Below are 20485 nucleotides of genomic sequence, written 5' to 3' on the forward strand. Positions count from 1 at the left end.
ATTCTATAATAATAATAATAAGAAGAAGAAGAAGAAGAAGAATACTATAATAAAATATATTATATAGTGTTGTATAATCATATAATATCTAAGATTCTATAATAATAATAATAATAATAATAATAATAATATATTATTTCAATTATAATATTATATTATTATTGGACACTATATTATATTATTATTGTATTATATTATAATACTATTATTTTCCATAATAATAAATTATTATTATTATTATTATTATTATTAAATTACTGTTTCTATTATTATAATATTATTATAATATTATTATTGGGCATTATCTTACATCATTTTATATTATACTACAGTATTTCTATTAATTTTTATTATATATATTATTATTGGACATTATTTTCTTTTATATTATTTCTATTCTTATTATATATTATCATTATCCCACATTATTTTACATTATTTTATTTTATGTCTATTGTTATATATTATTATTATTGCACATTGTTTTACATTATTTTATTTTATTTCTATTGTTATATATTATTATTATTGCACATTATTTTACATTATTTTATATTATATTATATTATTTCTATTCTTATTGTTATATGTTATTATTGGACGTTATTTTATTTTATTTTATTTCTATTCTTATTATATATTATTATTATTTTACATTATTTTATTTTATATTATATTTTTTCTATTCTTATTATAATATTATTATTGGACAATATTTTACATTATTTTGCATTATATTATTTCTATTATAAATTATTATTATATTACTATTTCTATTATAATTTATTCTTCTTATTAGTGGACCTTATCTTACATTATTTCGCATTATATTATTATTATATTACTATTAATATAATATTATTCTTATTGGACATTATCTTATAATATTATTTTATATCTTCTTATTTCCAAGATTATATTATTGTAGTTACTATTATTGCACAATGCCAGGAATTGTGCCAGTTGTGCTCCGCCCTGTCTTGTGGAATTTGGACCTGGCTCGCTTTCTTTCCCAACTTGCAAAGTCCAAAGAGCGGGAGACTCGTTCACGGATTTCAAGATTCCTTCTAGGTTAGGTAAGTTGCAATGCTCCCATTACTAAATACATAAGGGTGTGGGTGAACTACAACTCCCAGAATGCAAGGCCAATTTCCCCTAAACCCCACCAGTATTCAAAGTTGGCCATGTTGGGTCTGTGTGCCAAGTTTGGTCCAGATCCATCGTTGTTTGAGTCCTCAGTGCTCTCTGGATGTAGGTGAACTATAACTCCCAAACTCAAGGGCAATGCCCATCCAACCTCCAGTATTTTCTATTAGTCATGGGGGTTATGTGTGTGTCATGATCTCCAATCTTTGACATCTCCGGTCGACTGACAAAGAACAGATGCCAGCCATAAAACCTCAATGACCCTCTGGTATGTGAGAGCCCCTATATAAATGGGCTACAGAGAAGATTCTGGGATTCTGTACAATAAAACCTCTTGGAATCTACCAGTGCTTTTTCTGGTGGAAGACTAACCCACAGCACAACTGGGAGAAGAGAACCTAACAATCCACAAAACCTCAATGACCCTCTGGTATGTGAGAGCCCCTATATAAATGGACCAAAAAGAAGGTTCTGGTATTCTGTACAATAAAACCTCTTGGAATCTGCCAGTGCTTTTTCTGGTGGAAGTCTAACCCACAGCACAACTGGGAGAAGAGAACCTAACAATCCACAAAACCTCAATGACCCTCTGGTATGTGAGAGCCCCTATATAAATGGGCCAAAGAGAAGGTTCTGGGATTCTGTACAATAAAACCTCTTGGAATCTGCCAGTGCTTTTTCTGGTGGAAGACTGACCCACAGCACAACTGGGAGAAGAGAACCTAACAATCCATAAAACCTCAATGACCCTCTGGTATGTTAGAGCCCCTATATAAATGGGCTACAGAGAAGATTATGGGATTCTGTACAATAAAACCTGTTGGAATCTACCAGCGTGTGTCTTGGTGCTTTTTCTGGTGGAAGACTGACCCACAGCACAACTGGAAGAAGAGAACCTAACAATCCACAAAACCTCAATGACCCTCTGGTATGTGAGAGCCCCTATATAAATGGGCCAAAGAGAAGGTTCTGGTATTCTGTAAAATAAAACCTGTTGGAATCTACCAGCATGTGTCTTGGTGCTTTTTCTGGTGGAAGACTGACCCACAGCACAACTCGGAGAAGAGAACCCGACAACTTGTACAGAATACCAGAACCTTCTCTTTGGCCCATGTATATATGGGCTCTCACATACTACAGGGTAATTGAGGTTTTATGGCTGGCCCGTTTTATGGCTGGCATCTGTTCTTTGTCAGCCGACCGGAGATGTCAAAGATTGGAGATCATGACAGTGTGCCAAGTTTGGTCAAAATCCATCATTGGTGGGATTCGAAGTGCTTGTTGATTTTAGGTGAACTATAAATCCCAGCAACTCCAACTCCCAAATATCAAGGCCAATTTTTTCCTAGACTGCACCAGCATTGAAATGTGAACATATCGGGTCTGTGTGCCAAGTTTGGTCCAGATCCGTCACTGGTGGGGTTCGGAGTACTCATTAATTGTAGGTGAACTATACATCCCATCGACTCCAACTCCCAAGTATCAAGGCCAATTTCCATTAAACTCCACCATCATTGAAATGTGAACATATCGGGTCTGTGTGCCAAGTTTGGTCCAGATCTAACATTGTTTGGGTTCCCAGTGCTCTCTGGATGAAGGTGAACTACAACTCCCCCAAAATCAAGGTCAATTCACCCCAAGTTTCCACCAAAACCCTTCAATGTTTTCTATAGGTCATGGGAGTTCTGTGTGCCAAGTTTGGTCCAATTCCATCATTGCTGGGGTTCAGAATACTCATTAATAGTAAGTGAACTATAAATCCCAGCAACCCCAACTCCCAAATAGGTCGTTTTCCCTAAACTCCACCAGCATTGAAATGTGGCGGAAGATGGGCTTTTTCTTTTCTTTTTGTTGTATGAACGTAGAGGCATGGATGATGGGTTGTGCTGCCTAGTTTCGTGTTTCTGGGATGTGTAGTTTTGTTGTTTTGTCCTAGGCCGAAACGTCATTACCCTTTTATATATCTAGATAATTATTAGATTATGTTATTATTATATTAAAATTTTGCATCACCTTACTTTCTCTTATTTCCATTCAAGCTTCTGGACTTTTTGGGATACAGATCCAGGGAAAGTGAGCGCACACTCATAAGCAAGGCCATAAATCTTCTCATGGACGATGGGAACAAACGTGGTTTTTTGTCAATATTTAGATCAACCTTAAGTGGAGGGTATTTTACTAAGATCCGTGTTGTAAAGAGCTAATAACAACCGCCACCGATTTGTAAAGATGCAACCATCAAAGACTCATGGAGGAGACCTTTTGCTTTTTTTTCTTCCTTCTTCTTATTCACTTTAGATTGTAACGTAACTTGGTTTGTAATATTTGCGATGTTGGAAGAACAATAACAAGTTTATTTAGACACAGAGCTTAGTGGTTACAATGTTGTTTCTCACTTGGAGGTATTTTTATTAACAGTTACAATACTAGAATGAGATGAATCAAACTCTCTAAAGCAGGGGTCCCCAAACTTTTCAAGCCGAGGGCCGGTCCACAATCCTTCAGACTGTGGAGAGGCCGAATTATCATTTGGGGGGAAAAACCGAACAAATTCCTATGCACACTGCACATATCTTATTTGTAGTGCAAAACAACAATAACAATGAAAAACAATACAATATTTAAAAATGAAAATAATTTTAACCAACATAAACCTATCAGGATTTCAATGGGAAGTGTGGTCCTGCTTCTGGCCAATGAGATAGTCAGGTTAATTAGGGTTGTTGTTGTTGTTGTTGTTGTTGTTGTTGTTGTTGTGTGTCTTCAATTCATTTCAGACTTTGGGCGAGCCTAAGTCCAAAATTATTTATTTATTCATTTACTACATTTATTTACTACATTTATATCCCACCCTTCTCACCCCGAAGGGGACTCAGAGCAGCTGTATGTACATACAATATATTATATTATTAGCATAGCACAATATTAGCATTATATATTACTATATTGAACTATACCACTATACTGTAATATTGTATGTAATATATAACATATAATTAATATTATTATATGGTATTATTGTTAGTATTATATTGTATAAAATGATAATATTCTTATCAATATTATATGTATATACAATATATTATATTATTAAAACTGATATAAAAATATTATATTATAAATGAGGGTGGGGGCCAGGTAAATTACCTTGGAGGGCCGCATCCGGCCCCCGGGCCTTAGTTTGGGGACCCCTGCTCTAAAGTGTCACTTCTTTTACTTAAAGTAGTTAAAACTTCTTTCTCTGCTACTTTTAAACCCCAGTCACCCCTGTGATACACGATCACAGATTCTCTGTTCCTTACCAGGACACAGACTACATTAAATAAGTTACCAAACTTATTTTAAACCGACTCAAAAAGAACAATTGAGTCCCCTTGATCCCATCAACCTAGGATCAATCTTCCCTGTGCCTCATCAGAGCACAGACTACATTAAATAAGTCACCAAACTTATTTTAAACCGACTCAAAATGACCAATTGAGTCTCCTTGATCCCCTCAACCTAGGATCAGTCTTCCCTGTGCCTCATCAGAGCACAGACTACATTAAATAAGTCACCAAACTTATTTTAAACCGACTCAAAATGACCAATTGAGTCTCCTTGATCCCCTCAACCTAGGATCAGTCTTCCCTGTGCCTCATCAGAGCACAGACTGACTCTCTTTTTTTAAACTCTGCACTTCTTCAACTAAAGGGCAGTTGGCTCCGCCTACTTCTCCATGGCAACCAGCCTCTGAGTGCTGAGAGGCAATAACTGTAATACTTACCCGTTTAAAACACAAACACACAATTAAACATGACATCGGTAAACCAAAAATTCGTACTTCATTACAGGTGTTTTTTCACATTTCTAATGCTCTTATTCCAGGAAGAGGAGCTCTTTCGCACCCCGTCCAGGTCCCGTCATGCGTGTCGCTGTGGTTGGGGCGGGGGTCATAGGCCTGTCCACGGCCCTCTGCATCCACGAACAACACCATTCGACCGGTCTGGAAGTGGAGGTCTACGCCGACACCTTCACCCCGCACACCACCAGCGACGGAGCGGCCGGACTCTGGCAGCCCTACGTGGACGACCACGGAAATGCCCAAGAGACGTACGTGCACGGTTAAAAACATAATATAATAAATATATTATACTAGCTGTGCCCGGCTACATGTTGATGTGGCTCATGGGACTCATTTGTTGGCTAGGTGGAATAGCAGTGAATAGCCTTGCAGCCTTGCTACAAAGCCTGTCTGCTTCCTGCCTGGGATAATCCTTTGTTGGGAGGTGTTAGCTGGCCCTGGAATTCCCAATTTCCCTGCTTTCAGAGTGTTGCTCTGAAGAATGAATGCCGAAATTAGCATTTAATGGCCTTGCAGCTTCAAAGCCTGGCTGCTTCCTCCCTTAGGGAATCCTTTGTTGGGAGGTGTTAGCTGGCCCTGATTGTTTCCTTTCTGGAATTCCCAATTTCCCTGCTTTCAGAGTGTTGCTCTTTATTTACTGTCCTGGTTTTAGAGATTATATTGTTCTATATTATTATACCACAATAATGATTAAATATATATATATTTATATTATCTTCTTAGAACTGGATTATATGAGGCCCCGTCTACACAGCTGTATAATATCCACACTGAACTGGATTATGTGGCAGTGTGGACTCAAGATAATCCTGTTCAAAACAGATACTGTGGATTATGTAGCTGTGTGGAAGGGCCTTGAGTCTACACTGCCATATAATCCAGTTCAAATCAGATAATTTATATTTTATAGGCAGTGTGGAAGAGGGCTGGTTGAAGAGGCCCTGGGCGCCATTAAATGGCTGAGTGGGCGGAGTTTAGCCTTCTAACTGGCAGCAATTGGATAAAAACAGTTCTTCCTTTTCCTCTAATTTGGACTTTATTTATTTTTTGTTTTTTTGTTTGAAAGACATATTTTGGATGACTATGTTTTTTGTGGCCGAATTTGGTGCAATTGGGTTCAGTGGTTTTGTTGTTTATATTTTTATATATATAAATTATTATTAGATTATGTTATTATTATATTAAATTGTTGCATCGCCTCACTTTCTCTCGTTTCCTCTCCAAGTTTCTGGAACAAAGAGACCTTTGACTATCTGCTCCAGCATCTCAACTCGCCCGAAGCCAAAGAGATGGGCTTGTTTCTCATCTCGGGATACAATCTCTTCACAGAGCCCGTTCCAGTAAGTAGCAAAGCTGGAAGGAAACGTGTGTTTGTAACGCTATTTATTAGGGGGAAAGAGTCTGTGCTTTTGTTCTTTTATGAATGCTCACATCAGAAAATGCATAAGGATATGGGTGAACTACAACTCCTCAAATCGTGGGACAATCCTAACCAAACTCTGGCAGAATCCACAGTTGTCCATGTTGGGTCCGTGTACCAAGTTTGGTCCAGATTCATCATCAGCTGGGTTCAGTATTCTCTGGATAAGGGTGAACTACAACTCCCATATTCCAAGCTCAATCACCCCCAAACCCTGCCATTATCCAAAGTTGTTCATGTTGGGTCCGTGTACCAAGTTTGGTCCAGATCCGTCATCAGCTGGGTTCAGTGTTCTCTGGATAAGGGTGAACTACAACTCCCATATTCCAAGCTCAATCACCTCCAAACTCTGCCAGTATCCACAGTTGTCCATGTTGGGTCCGTGTACCAAGTTTGGTCCAGATCCGTCATCAGCTGGGTTCAGTATTCTATGGATAAGGATGAACTACAACTCCCATATTCCAAGCTCAATCACCTCCAAACTCTGCCAGTATCCACAGTTGTCCATGTTGGGTCCGTGTACCAAGTTTGGTCCAGATCCGTCATCAGCTGGGTTCAGTATTCTATGGATAAGGGTGAACTACAACTCCCATATTCCAAGCTCAATCACCTCCAAACTCTGCCAGTATCCACAGTTGTCCATGTTGGGTCCGTGTACCAAGTTTGGTCCAGATCCGTCATCAGCTGGGTTCAGTATTCTATGGATAAGGGTGAACTACAACTCCCATATTCCAAGCTCAATCACCTCCAAACTCTGCCATTATCCACAGTTGTCCATGTTGGGTCCGTGTACCAAGTTTGGTCCAGATCCGTCATCAGCTGGGTTCAGTATTCTATGGATAAGGATGAACTACAACTCCCATATTCCAAGCTCAATCACCTCCAAACTCTGCCAGTATCCACAGTTGTCCATGTTGGGTCCGTGTACCAAGTTTGGTCCAGATCCGTCATCAGCTGGGTTCAGTGTTCTCTGGATAAGGGTGAACTACAACTCCCATATTCCAAGCTCAATCACCTCCAAACTCTGCCATTATCCACAGTTGTCCATGTTGGGTCCGTGTAACAAGTTTGGTCCAGATCCGTCATCAGCTGGGTTCAGTGTTCTCTGGATAAGGGTGAACTACAACTCCCATATTCCAAGCTCAATCACCTCCAAACTCTGCCAGTATCCACAGTTGTCCATGTTGGGTCCGTGTACCAAGTTTGGTCCAGATCCGTCATCAGCTGGGTTCAGTGTTCTCTGGATAAGGGTGAACTACAACTCCCATATTCCAAGCTCAATCACCTCCAAACTCTGCCAGTATCCACAGTTGTCCATGTTGGGTCCGTGTACCAAGTTTGGTCCAGATCCGTCATCAGCTGGGTTCAGTGTTCTCTGGATAAGGGTGAACTACAACTCCCATATTCCAAGCTCAATCACCTCCAAACTCTGCCAGTATCCACAGTTGTCCATGTTGGGTCCGTGTACCAAGTTTGGTCCAGATCCGTCATCAGCTGGGTTCAGTGTTCTCTGGATAAGGGTGAACTACAACTCCCATATTCCAAGCTCAATCACCTCCAAACTCTGCCAGTATCCACAGTTGTCCATGTTGGGTCCGTGTACCAAGTTTGGTCCAGATCCGTCATCAGCTGGTTTCAGTATTCTCTGGATAAGGGTGAACTACAACTCCCATATTCCAAACCCAATCACCCCCAAATCCTGGTAGTATCCACAGTTGTCCATGTTGGGTCCGTGTACCAAGTTTGGTCCAGATCCGTCATTCGTGGGGGTCACAGTGGTCTCCGGAAGTGGGAGCCAATAGGAAAGCTGCCGGAAATATACATACTCGCCTACATACATACATAAATTGATTTTTATTATACGAGGGTTGAATAAAAAGTAATGCCTCCACCTTCGCGGCTCCTCAACAGATGACCGTCCTGGTCTGTGGTGGGTACTGACGCTCCTCTACAGTTAGATCCATTTGGCGGGAAGCCTTAGCATTGAACGGTTGTGTTGTTAAAGTGCGAAGTAGGGGACGAAGGTGGAGGCATTACTCTTCATTCAACCCTCGTGCCAATCGGCCGGGTCCGGGTTCAAGAGAGCGCTCCCTCTCCCCGCAGGACCCCTCGTGGAAGGACACCGTCTTGGGATTCCGGCACTTGTCCCCGAAGGAGCTGGAACTCTTTCCCGGCTACAGGTCTGGAGACTTTGTTTAGACCCATGTGGGTCGTTCGGAACGTTGTTCGGTTTGCTCGTAAGATCCTGTTGCAGCCTCGTCTCCGGTCGGTTTTATTGAAGAGCCCGAGAGGCGATTCCGGACACCGGAGTCTCCTGTCATGAAAGGCTTCTGGGAGAGGAGGTCCATTAACCTTATCCCGAGGAACCGAGGAACTGTTGTTGTTGTCTGTAGTTACAGTAGAGTCCCGCTTATCCGACACTCCGTATTATCCGACTGCAAATGTCCTCCCTCGCTCTTTCTCTCTCTCTCTCTCACTCACCCCGCCAGGTCCCGGTGCTGCCAGAACCCAGCCGGGTGAGTGAGCGAGGGATGGAGGGTGGGCGAGTGAAGGAGAGCAGCAAAGGCCCTCCCTCGCTCACTCTTGCTCTTACTCACTCACCCTACCAGGTCCCGGTGCTGCCGGAAACCTGCCGGGTGAGTGAGCGAGGGACAGAGGGCTGGTGAGTGAAGTAGGGCGGCAAAAGCCCTCCCTCACTCTCTCTCGTTCTTACTCACTCACCCTGCCAGGTCCCAGTGCTGCCGGAACCCAGCCGGGTAAGTGAGTGAGGGATGGAGGGTGCATGAGTGAAGGAGAGCAGCAAAGGCCCTACCTCACTCTCTCTTGCTCTCTCTCTCTCTCACTCACCTCGCCATGTCCCGGTGCTGTTGGAACCCAGCCGGGTGAGTGAGCAAGGGATGGAGGGCGGGCGAGTGAAGGAGGGTGGCAAAGTCCCTCCCTTGCTCTCTCTCGCTCTCTCACTCACTCACTCACCCCACCAGGTCCCGGTGCTGTTGGAACCCAGCCGGGTGAGTGAACGAGGGACAGAGGGCTGGTGAGTGAAGTAGGGCGGCAAAGGCCCTCCCTTGTTCTCTCTCGCTCTTACTCACTCACCCCGCCAGGTCCCGGTGCTGCCGGAACTCAGCCAGGTGAGTGAGCGAGGGACGGAGGGCGGGCGAGTGAAGGAGGGTGGCAAAGTCCCTCCCTTGCTCTCTCTCGCTCTCTCACTCACTCACTCACCCCACCAGGTCCCGGTGCTGTTGGAACCCAGCCGGGTGAGTGAACGAGGGACAGAGGGCTGGTGAGTGAAGTAGGGCGGCAAAGGCCCTCCCTTGTTCTCTCTCGCTCTTACTCACTCACCCCGCCAGGTCCCGGTGCTGCCGGAACTCAGCCAGGTGAGTGAGCGAGGGACGGAGGGCGGGCGAGTGAAGGAGAGCGGCAAAGGCCCTCCCTTGTTCTCTCTCGCTCTTACTCACTCACCCCACCAGTTCCCGTTATTGTATTATTCTAATATTATATTAGCATACTAATATTATTAATATTATTATACTATATTATATCACACACACAATGGCATTTCCCTGGTTTTTCTTCTGTTTTCAGCTACGGGTGGTTCAACACAGCCCTGATCCTGGAAGGTAAAAGCTACTTACCGTGGCTTACGAACAGGTACGTAAGTATGGATACTCATCCACGGGGAGTAACGTGTTTGGAAAACACCCTATTCCGTGAGGCTTCTGCAATTCGCCTGGTTGTTTCCTGCCTGGATTTCCCAATTTCCCTGTTTTCAGAGTGTTGCTCTTTATCTACTGTCCTGTTTTTAGAGATTATATTGTTCTGTATTATTATACCACAGTCATTATTATATTGATAATCTTATATTATCTGCTTAGAACTGGATTCTATGAGGCCCCTTCTACACAGCTGTATAAAATCCACACTGAACTGGATTATGTGGCAGTGTGGACTCAAGATAATCTAGTTCAAAGCAGATACTGTGGATTACGTGCCTTGGCATTCTGGGTTATATAGCTGTGTGGGCCTTGAGTCTACATTGCCATATAATCCAGTTTAAATCAGATAATCTGTATTTTATAGGCAGTGTGGAAGAGGCCTGATTGAAGAGGCCCTGGGTGCCATTAAATGGCTGAGTGGGCAGAGTTTAGCCTTCTAACTGGCATCAATTGGATAAAAACAGTTATTCCTCTCCCTCTAATTTGGACTTTATTTTCATTTTTTTTAATTGAAAGACATATTTTGGATGACGATGTCTTTTGTGGCCACATTTGGTGTGTTTGGTTCAGTAGTTTTGTTGTTTACTCCATAATAAAACGAACATTGCATTTTTATATATATAAGATTTACTCCATAGTGTTTTACTCTTTTTTAATAAATTGTTTTGACTTTTACACTTGGTATCTTCCTGGCTGCTGCGAGCAACAAGCTCGCCGAGGTGCAACAAGCAAGACACTAAATTATTATTATTATTATTATTATTATTATTATTATTATTATTATTATTATTATTACTTTATTATGACACAGCAAACAAGATAGATATGCTGGATTTCGTATCACAAAACCACAAGTCGAACACTTCCCAAGTGTCTAGGACTGTGTGATGTATTTTCGGATGATGCACGCAGATCCCAGTTGGGTGGCCTTTTGCAGTTGGCAGATGGTGATTTTGTCAATGTCTATTGTTTCCAAATGCTGGCTGAGATCTTTCTGCACGACACCCAGTGTGCCCATCACCACCGGGACCACCTGCACTGGTTTCTGCCAGAGTCTTTGAAGTTCAATCTTGAGGTCCTGAGAGCGGCTGAGTTTTTCCTGTTGTTTTTCTTCAATGCGACTGTCACCTGGGATGGCGACACCAATGATCCAAACCTTTTTCTTTTCCACAACTGTGATGTCTGGTGTGTTGTGTTCCAGAACTTTGTCAGTCTGGATTCGGAAGTCCCACAGTCTCTTTGCGTGCTCATTTTCCAATACTTTTGCAGGTTTGTGATCCCACCAGTTCTTTGCTGCTGGCAGGTGGGACTTGAGGCATAAGTTCCAATGAATCATTTGGGCCACATAGTTGTGCCTCTGTTTGTAGTCTGTCTGTGCAATTTTCTTACAGCAGCTGAGGATATGATCAATGGTTTCGTCAGTTTCCTTGCACAGTCTGCATTTTGGGTCATCAGCTGATTTTTCGATCTTGGCCTTAATTGCATTTGTCCTAATGGCTTGCTCCTGGGCTGCAAGGATCAGGCCTTCTGTCTCCTTCTTCAGGGTCCCATTCGTGAGCCAGAGCCAGGTCTTCTATTATTATTATTATTATTATTATTATTATTATTATTATTATTATTATTATTATTAATGGCCTTTGTCCTGATGTCTTGCTCCTGGGCTGCAAGGATCAGGCCTTCTGTCTCCTTCTTCAGGGTCCCATTCGTGAGCCACAGCCAGGTCTTCTCCTTATCAGCTTTTCCTTCAATTTTGTCAAGGAACTTTCCATGCAATGTCTTGTTGTGCCAGCTGTCAGCTCTAGTTTGTAGTGCGGTTTTCTTGTACTGTTTTTTAAAAATTATTATTATTATTTATTCTGTTCAAGGCTGAAGCTGCGGGGCGTCAAGTTCTTTCACCGGAAAATCCAGTCCTTCCAGGAGGTTAGTTTGGGAAGTAGTTATGGCACGGAGACGGCAAAGGTGTTATCGGTCAGGTGAAAGCAGAGTGGGGTGGAGTGAGCAACGGTCGTGTATAAAAGAAGCTCAATTTTCTAACTTCGGTGTGGCCTGATCCTGCCATGACAGAGACCCACTTCTTCAGAAATAAAACTAGATTTATAATCCTTTCTGTTACTGATCTTGATTGGGAAACAAGGCCAGCGATAGGTATTTCAAGGAAAGCCGGGCTCTTCATTTGGCCCCCAAACAGGGGCCTGGACCTTGCATTAGAGTCCAATGTGTGCCTGTATAAGAGGCTCCGTTTTGCCAATGGCTGTGGCATTATTCTGGCATTATTATAGATTCCCATTCAGATGGGTTTTGCTTCTTCAGAAATAAAACTATGTTTACAATCTCTGATCCTGATCTTATTCGGGAATATATTTGAGGGACAGGCCGTAGCATTGTTTAGACTCCCTTGGACGAGGAGTGTCCACCGTTTAGTTTGTGAATACTGCCTTGGACGAGAAGTGTCCAGGTTGTTGTGTGTTTTCCAGGCTGTCTGGCCATGTTCCAGAAGCATTCTCTCCTGACGTTTCTCCCACATCTATGGCAGGCATCCTCAGAGGTTGTGAGGTATACTGGAAAAATCTAAGCAAGGAAGGTTTATATATCTGTGGAAGGTCCTGGGTGGGGGGAAGAACTCTTGTCAGTAGAAGGCCAGTGTGAATGTTGTAATTAATCACCTTTGTTAGCATTGAATTGCCTTCCCAGCCTCACATCCTGGCCTGGGGGAATCCTTTGTCCAGAGTTATTAGCTGCCCCTGATTGAATTCTGTCTGTAATTCTTCTGTTTTCTTATCTATAGTGGTTGATGTTTGTATCATTACTTCATTTGCCTTGGTTATTATGTGTTTTTATTGTATGCTATGTTTCAATTGCTGATTTTATTTGACTGTTGTATCATAGTTTTTAGCTTTAGATATTCATTGTAACTGTTATATTTTGTTTTTGTTCTGGGCTTGGCCCCATGAGAGCCGCCCTGAGTCCCTTCGGGGAGATGGTGGCGGGATAGAAAAATAAAGTATTATTATTATTATTATTATTATTATTATTATTATTATTATTATTATTATTTACTGTCCGGATTTTTGAGTTTTTTAATACTGGTCGCCAGATTCTGTTCATTTTCATGGTTTTCTCCTTTCTGTTGACATTGTCCAAAAGAATCCCAGACAGGAATCAATCAGGAACAGTTAGCGACTCTGAACAAAGGGTTCCCCCAGGCTGGGATGTGAGGCTGGGAAGGCCACTTAATGCTAACAAAGGTGATTAATTACAACATTCACACTGGGTCTCCAACAGACAAGAGTTCTTCCCCCCACCTAGAACTTCCACAGATATATAAACCTTCCTTGTTTAGTTTCTCCATACCTCCCAACCTCTGAGGATGCCTGCCATAGATGTGGGTGAAACGTCAGGAGATAATGCTTCTGGAACATGGTCAGACAGCCCGGAAAACATACAACAACCCTGTGATTCCGGCCATTAAAGCCTCCAACAACACATGGAGTGTCCACCATTTGGTTTGTGAAGCTTGGGCTTCAAACCACGTTGGCTGATAGTACTTGGTGTTGTGATCCAATCCCATCGGGAGGACCATTCTTGGATTGATAGGGTGGGCTTTGGGAGCCTCGTCCAGGCGAGGAGAAGGTAAGAGAGAGAGGGAGACCACCTTCAATGTGACTTGTGGTCAGTTGACAGCTCAAGGCGTCAACGTCATTGTCAACTGCACGGGGATTCGGGCCGGAGAACTGCAGCCGGATCCTGAGCTGTGCCCGGGCCGCGGGCAGATCATCAAGGTGAGTTCTGGTTCTAGTTCTGGTTGTGAGGTGGGATGTGGTTGTTCCTCTTGACGTGGTGGTGTTAGAAAAGCACAAATGTCTCGACCTGGCGGTGTGGGTGGGGTCTCCAAGGGGAAGGCATTCCCTAAAGAAGAGAAGGCCCGGCACCTCCCGTGTTATTTCCAGGGCTTCTCTGCTATGCTCAACGGATTTCTGGAAATGCTGGCAGGCTCGCCGAATGCTAGTGTCGCCTCTGTTCTGGTTTGGCAGGTGGAGGCCCCCTGGGTCAAGCATTTCGTCATCACCCATCGGGAATCCGAAATCTACACAACCCCATATGTCATCCCTGGGTGAGTGAGGAGAAGCCCCCGGAGGGAGTCCGAGCAAAAAAAGGAGTCCGACAATGGGACGAGTTTCGTCTTGCAGTCGCCTTGAAATCCGCCTCCCAGCCATAGCCAGCTCCCCAGGGAAGAGGAGACTTCCTGTTATATGAAATAATAATAATAATAATAATAATAATAATAATAATAATAATAATAATTATTATTATTATTATTATTATTATGTGATGATGGGATCTGCACGCATCATCCGAAAATACATCACACAGTCCTAGACACTTGGGAAGTGTTCGACTTGTGATTTTGTGATATGAAATCCAGCATAGCTATCTTCTTTGCTGTGACATACAATAAAATAATAATAATAATAATAGAGTTGGAAGGGGTCCCTAAAGGTCATCTAGACTAACTTCCATTCTAGAAATATAATATAACAATAAGAGTTGGAATGGCCCTAAAGGTGATCTAGACTGACTCCCATTCTAATAATAATAATAATAATAATAATAATAATAATAATAATAATAATAATAGAGTTGGAAGGGTCCCTTAAAGGTCATCTAGACTCACTCCCATTCTGTAAATATAATAATAATAATAGAGTAGGAAGGGGTCCCTTAAAGGTCATCTAGACTGACTCTCATTCTATAATAATAATAATAATAATAATAATAATAATAATAATAATAATATAGAGTGGGAAGGGGTCTCCTAAAGGTCATCTAGACTCACTCCCGTTCTGTAAATATAATAATAGAGTTGGAAGGGGTCCCTTAAAGGTCATCCAGACTGACTCCCATTCTATCATAATAATAATAATAATAATAATAATAATATAGAGTTGGAAGGGGTCCCCTAAAGGTCATCTACTGACTCCCATTCTCCTATGAATAAATAATAATAATAATAATAATAAGAGTTGGAAGAGTTCCCCAGAGGTCATCTAGAATGGCTCTCATTCTGTAAAGATAATAATAATAATAATAATAATAATAATAATAAAGTTGGAAGGGGTTCCCTAAAGGTCATCTACTGACTCCAATTCTCCTATGAATAATAATAATAATAATAGTGTTGGAACGGTTCCTTAAAGGTCATCTAGATTGGCTCCCATTCTACAAATATAATATAATAATAATAGAGTAGAAAGGGGACCCCTAAAGGTCATCTACTGACTCCCATTCTCCTATGAATAATAATAATAATAATAATAATAATAATAATAATAATAATAATAATAATAATAATAATAATAATATAGAGTGGGAAGGGGTCCCCTAAAGGTCATCTACTGACTCCCATTCTCCTATGAATAAATAATAATAATAATAATAATAATAATAATAATAGTGTTGGAACGGTTCCTTAAAGGTCATCTAGATTGGCTCCCATTCTACAAATATAATATAATAATAATAGAGTAGAAAGGGGACCCCTAAAGGTCATCTACTGACTCCCATTCTCCTATGAATAATAATAATAATAATAATAATAATAATAATAATAATAATAATAATAATTTGGAAGTGGTCCCCTAAGGTCAATCTAGACTGAGTCCTACACTATAAATATAATATATAACTCATGTATATATATTATAGTGTGTCTGGGGCAGATCCCTCTGGCTTCTTCCCGGTCCTCCTCTTACGGATTCCCCGTCTTCTTCTGTGTCTGGTCCCAGGAGCAAGACGGTGACCTTGGGCGGCATCTTCCAGCTGGGGAACTGGAGCCGAGACAACAGCCCATCGGACCGTCAATACATCTGGCGGAGCTGCTGCGAGCTCATGCCCAGCCTCCAGGTAGAGCCCACAAGGCCACCCTCCCAATGATGTTTGGGGACCGAACCAAGAGAATAGCCCGATGTCATGATCTCCGATCTTTGACATCTCCGGACACAGAGCAAGCGCTGACAAAGAACAGATGCCAGCCATAAAAAGGGCCAGCCATAAAACCTCAATTACCCTCTGGTATGTGAGAGCCCCTATATAAATGGGCTAAAGAGAAGATTCTGGTATTCTGTACAATAAAACCTGTTGGAATCTACCAGCATGTGTTTTGGTGCTTTCTTACCCACAGCACAACTGGAAGAAGAGAACCTAACAATCCATAAAACCTCAATTACCCTCTGGCATGTGAGAGCCCCTATATAAATGGGCCAAAGAGAAGGTTCTGGTATTCTGTAAAATAAAACCTGTTGGAATCTACCAGCGTGTGTCTTGGTGCTTTCTTCTGGTGGAAGACTGACCCACAGCACAACTGGAAGAAGAGAACCTCACAATCCATAAAACCTCAATTACCCTCTGGCATGTGAGAGCCCCTATATAAATGGGCCAAAGAGAAGGTTCTGGTATTCTGTAAAATAAAACCTGTTGGAATCTACCAGCGTGTGTCTTGGTGCTTTCTTCTGGTGGAAGACTGACCCACAGCACAACTGGAAGAAGAGAACCTCACAATCCATAAAACCTCAATTACCCTCCGGTATGTGAGAGCCCCTATATAAATGGGCCAAAGAGAAGATTCTGGTATTCTATACAATAAAACCTGTTTGAATCTACCCAGCGTTTGTCTTGGTGCTTTCTTCTGTGGAAGACTGACCCACAGCACAACTGGAAGAAGAGAACCTCACAATCCATAAAACCTCAATTACCCTCTGGCATGTGAGAGCCCCTATATAAATGGGCCAAAAAGGAGGTTCTGGTATTCCGTACAATAAACCTGTTTGAATCTACCAGCGTGTGTCTTGGTGCTTTTTCTGGTGGAAGACTGACCCACAGCACAACTCTAAGAAGAGAACCTAACAATTACACCAATGATAATATATTTTATTCTAGATTATATATATATATATATATATATATATATATATATATATATATAAATAGTATAGTAATACCAATAATATATTTTATTCTAAATTATATATATATATATATATATATATATATATATATATATATAGCACAATATTAGCATTCTATGTTACTATATTGTACTATACCACTAACTGCAATATTATTAATAATTTTACATGTAATATATACTATATAATCAATACTGTTATATTGCATTATTATTATTATATTAGATAATATTAGTATCAATATTATTGTCGGGTTCTCTTCTTCCAGTTGTGCTGTGGGTAAGTCTTCCACAGAAGAAAGCATCAAGACACATGCTGGTAGATTTATATAGGGGCTCTCACATACCAGAGGGTAATTGAGGTTTTGTGGATTGTTAGGTTCTCTTCTTCCAGTTGTGCTGTGGGTAAGTCTTCCACAGAAGAAAGCACCAAGACACACGCTGGTAGATTCCAACAGGTTTTATTGTACAGAATCCTAGAATCTTCCCTGTAGCCCATTTATATAGGGGCTCTCACATACCAGAGGGTAATTGAGGTTTTATGGCTGGCCCGTTTTATGGTTGGCATCTGTTCTTTGTCAGCGCTTGCTCTGTGTCCGGAGATGTCAAAGATCGGAGATCATGACACCCTATAACATTAGATTTAATAATAGTTGTTGAATAATATAATATTTAATAGTATATAATGTTTAACAAGAACTGCTCTCAAATGTGTCATCGTCTCAAGGCTGAGCCAATGCTATGCTTTCCAGAAAGCCAAGATCCTCGACGAATGGACCGGGTTCCGCCCGGTGCGGACGAAGGTTCGCTTGGAGCGTGAGACGGTCCGCCACGGAACATCAACATCCGAGGTAGGAAGGCAACTGCCTGATGCGGGCCCCCACTCACCCCTACGAGAGTTCAGGGAACGATGGACTTTCCTTTCCTTTCCAGGTGATCCACAACTACGGCCACGGAGGCTTCGGTCTCACCATCCACTGGGGCTGTGCCGTGGAGGCCGCCCGCTTGTTTGGGAACATCCTTGACGGCAAGACGGCGGACAAACCGTCCCGATCCAACCTCTGAGGTTCTTTGTGGCACCCCCAACATTTTGGTACATGCTTCTAGGGTCCGCTATAGTACACATATAGTGGGTTGTTGTGCGTTTTTCGGGAGGTATAGCCATTCCTAACGTTTCACCTGCATCTGTGGCTAACGGCATCGAGAGGTCTGTGGGAAGTGAGTGTAGAGATGTGTTGTCGAAGGCTTCCATGGCCGGAATGACTGGGTTGCTGTGAGTTTTTCAGGCTGTATGGCCATGTTTTAGAAGCAGTGTCCAATAAATATAATCTCTCTCTATAAAAACTAGCTTTGCCCAGCCACGCGTTGCTGTGGCTTATGGGAATTCTTTGTTGGCCAAGCGGAATAGCAGTGAATAGCCTTGCAGTTTCAAAGCCTGGCCGTTTTCTGGAGTAGATGGAGCTTTTGGATGTATGAACGTAGAGGCATGGATGAGGGGTTGTGCAGCCAGGTTTAGTGATTCTGGGATGTGTAGTTTTGTTGTTTTGTCCTAGGCCGAAATTTCATTACCCTTTTATATATATAGATGTAACGTATGTTTGTAGGACTGACTAGACAACAAAACTACTGAACCAAATCATACCAAATTTGGCCACAAAAAACAGAGTCATTCAGTCATTTGTGTAAATCAGTGGTTCTCTTTAGAAGGCCAGATGTTTTGGCCTTCTAATAATCCTAACAACTGGTAAAATCACTGGGATTTCCGGGAGTTGTAGGCCAAAATACCTGGGGAGAGACCCAGGTATTTACTACGCATGTCTAAGAATTACATTACTCAGTACAATTCCATTCGGGTTGTATACAGCCCAAAAGACTCACAGCAACCCAGTGATTCCGGCCATGAAAGCCTTCGATAATACAATTCCATTGTTTGTTAGCCTACTGCGCATGCTTGTAAAATATTATAATTGGAAGCATATTCCAACAAGAAGGTGTGGCAGTTCAGTTTTTCAGCGGACACTAGACATGTCCAAAAAATCGTTTTGAATCGTATATCGGAATTATTTCGGATTGTTCTCGCTTTTTGATACGCATTCCGAGACATTGTCTCACAGCGCAATCGGCAATGTAATTCGAACCATGGCTGGCCCATTCTCTAATTGTCTTTTAATGTTTCGTTAATTTTTTTCCCCCAAAATTCTTTTAAATATATTTTTTAATTTTTTTTTGTTTCCGCAACCTACCTAGAATGGGAGCTTAGCGCAGCCTAACATGGCTGCCGCTCCCCGGCCAATCAGAAGCTTCCGCGATGGACGCAAAGGTGGGGGCTAGGGTTGATGAGGATAGCTCAAGAAATGAGGGCGGGAGAGCCCTGTAAAAGCCCCCCCCACCCCGGGTTCCTTTTTTTTTTTTTTGGCGATTGCGCATGCGCGTCCGCCGTTTTAGAAACATTTAGAATCATTACGAATTTTCGGAAATATCCGAAATTTTTGGGTGAAAAAATCGGAAATACTTTCTATATCAAAGCGCCAGCGCCCCCTACTTTAGAAACGAGAATTGAAACATTTTTTTCATCGATTGGACAGGCCTATTACTCAGGACAATTCCATTCAGGTTGTATACAGCCCAAAAGACTCACAGAAACCCAGTGATTCCGGCCATGAAAGTCTTTGACAATACAATTCCATTGTTTGTTAGCCTACTGCGCATGCTTGTAAAATACTATAATTGAAAGCCTATTTCAACAAGAAGGTGTGGCCGTTGTTTTTCAGCTGACACTACTATTTTGCCAATAATAAAGTGTTGACATCCAAATCTGCTGCCCTGTCTCTTCCTTCTAATGGAGCAACTCTTGGATATTTTCTTTAAAGACCCTAAAAATCCCTTACCTAGACGACCCTTACTCAAAAATCTTGCTTTCCCATGAAAGTGTTGACAGGACATGTTCTGCCTGACATTTGCTCTTTGCTCACAATATACGGTCATGCAAACTACAGTAATGATGTGGCTGCTGGATGATGCATACGTGGGATGAACTATGAACACGTCACCTGAGGATAGTGCACACGTGGAGCAAACTATGGACACTTCACCTGATGTGATGGGTAATGAGTTATATAAGTTACAAGGCAACTACGCATGTCCAAAAGGATTATAATAGTCAGCAAATTCCATTGTCAGCTTTCTGCGCGAGTGCGCATGCTTCTGTAAAATTGTATAAATTGGAAAAGCCACTACAGGCAAGGGGTGGCATTGCGTTTTCTGGACATTTGCTAACATTGTCACCTGCTCTTGGCCAAAAGTAAACTATCTTGAAGACAACTTCTGCTGTCAGTCTGCTTTCTTCACCCGCGTCTAAACGAAATACATGGACTTGACGGACAGACGGACTTGACGGGCAG

General features: G+C 41.9%; 1 protein-coding gene across 1 annotated transcript; it reads left to right on the forward strand.

Annotated features, from left to right (window-relative positions):
* The first annotated feature begins 920 nt into the window (after nucleotides 1-920).
* On the forward strand, nucleotides 921-19898 carry dao (D-amino acid oxidase). The gene is made up of 11 exons (XM_062958354.1): nucleotides 921-1076; nucleotides 5014-5238; nucleotides 6216-6330; nucleotides 8514-8590; nucleotides 9993-10058; nucleotides 11989-12043; nucleotides 13798-13902; nucleotides 14155-14234; nucleotides 15907-16024; nucleotides 17837-17935; nucleotides 18018-19898. The coding sequence occupies exons 2-11, from the start codon at nucleotides 5051-5053 to the stop codon at nucleotides 18147-18149; spliced, it is 1035 nt and encodes a 344-aa protein (XP_062814424.1). The 5' UTR covers nucleotides 921-1076; nucleotides 5014-5050; the 3' UTR covers nucleotides 18150-19898.
* Nucleotides 19899-20485: the final 587 nt, after the last annotated feature.

The sequence above is a fragment of the Anolis carolinensis genome, chromosome X (assembly GCF_035594765.1).
Source record: "Anolis carolinensis isolate JA03-04 chromosome X, rAnoCar3.1.pri, whole genome shotgun sequence".
Taxonomy (NCBI): Eukaryota; Metazoa; Chordata; class Lepidosauria; order Squamata; family Dactyloidae; genus Anolis; species Anolis carolinensis.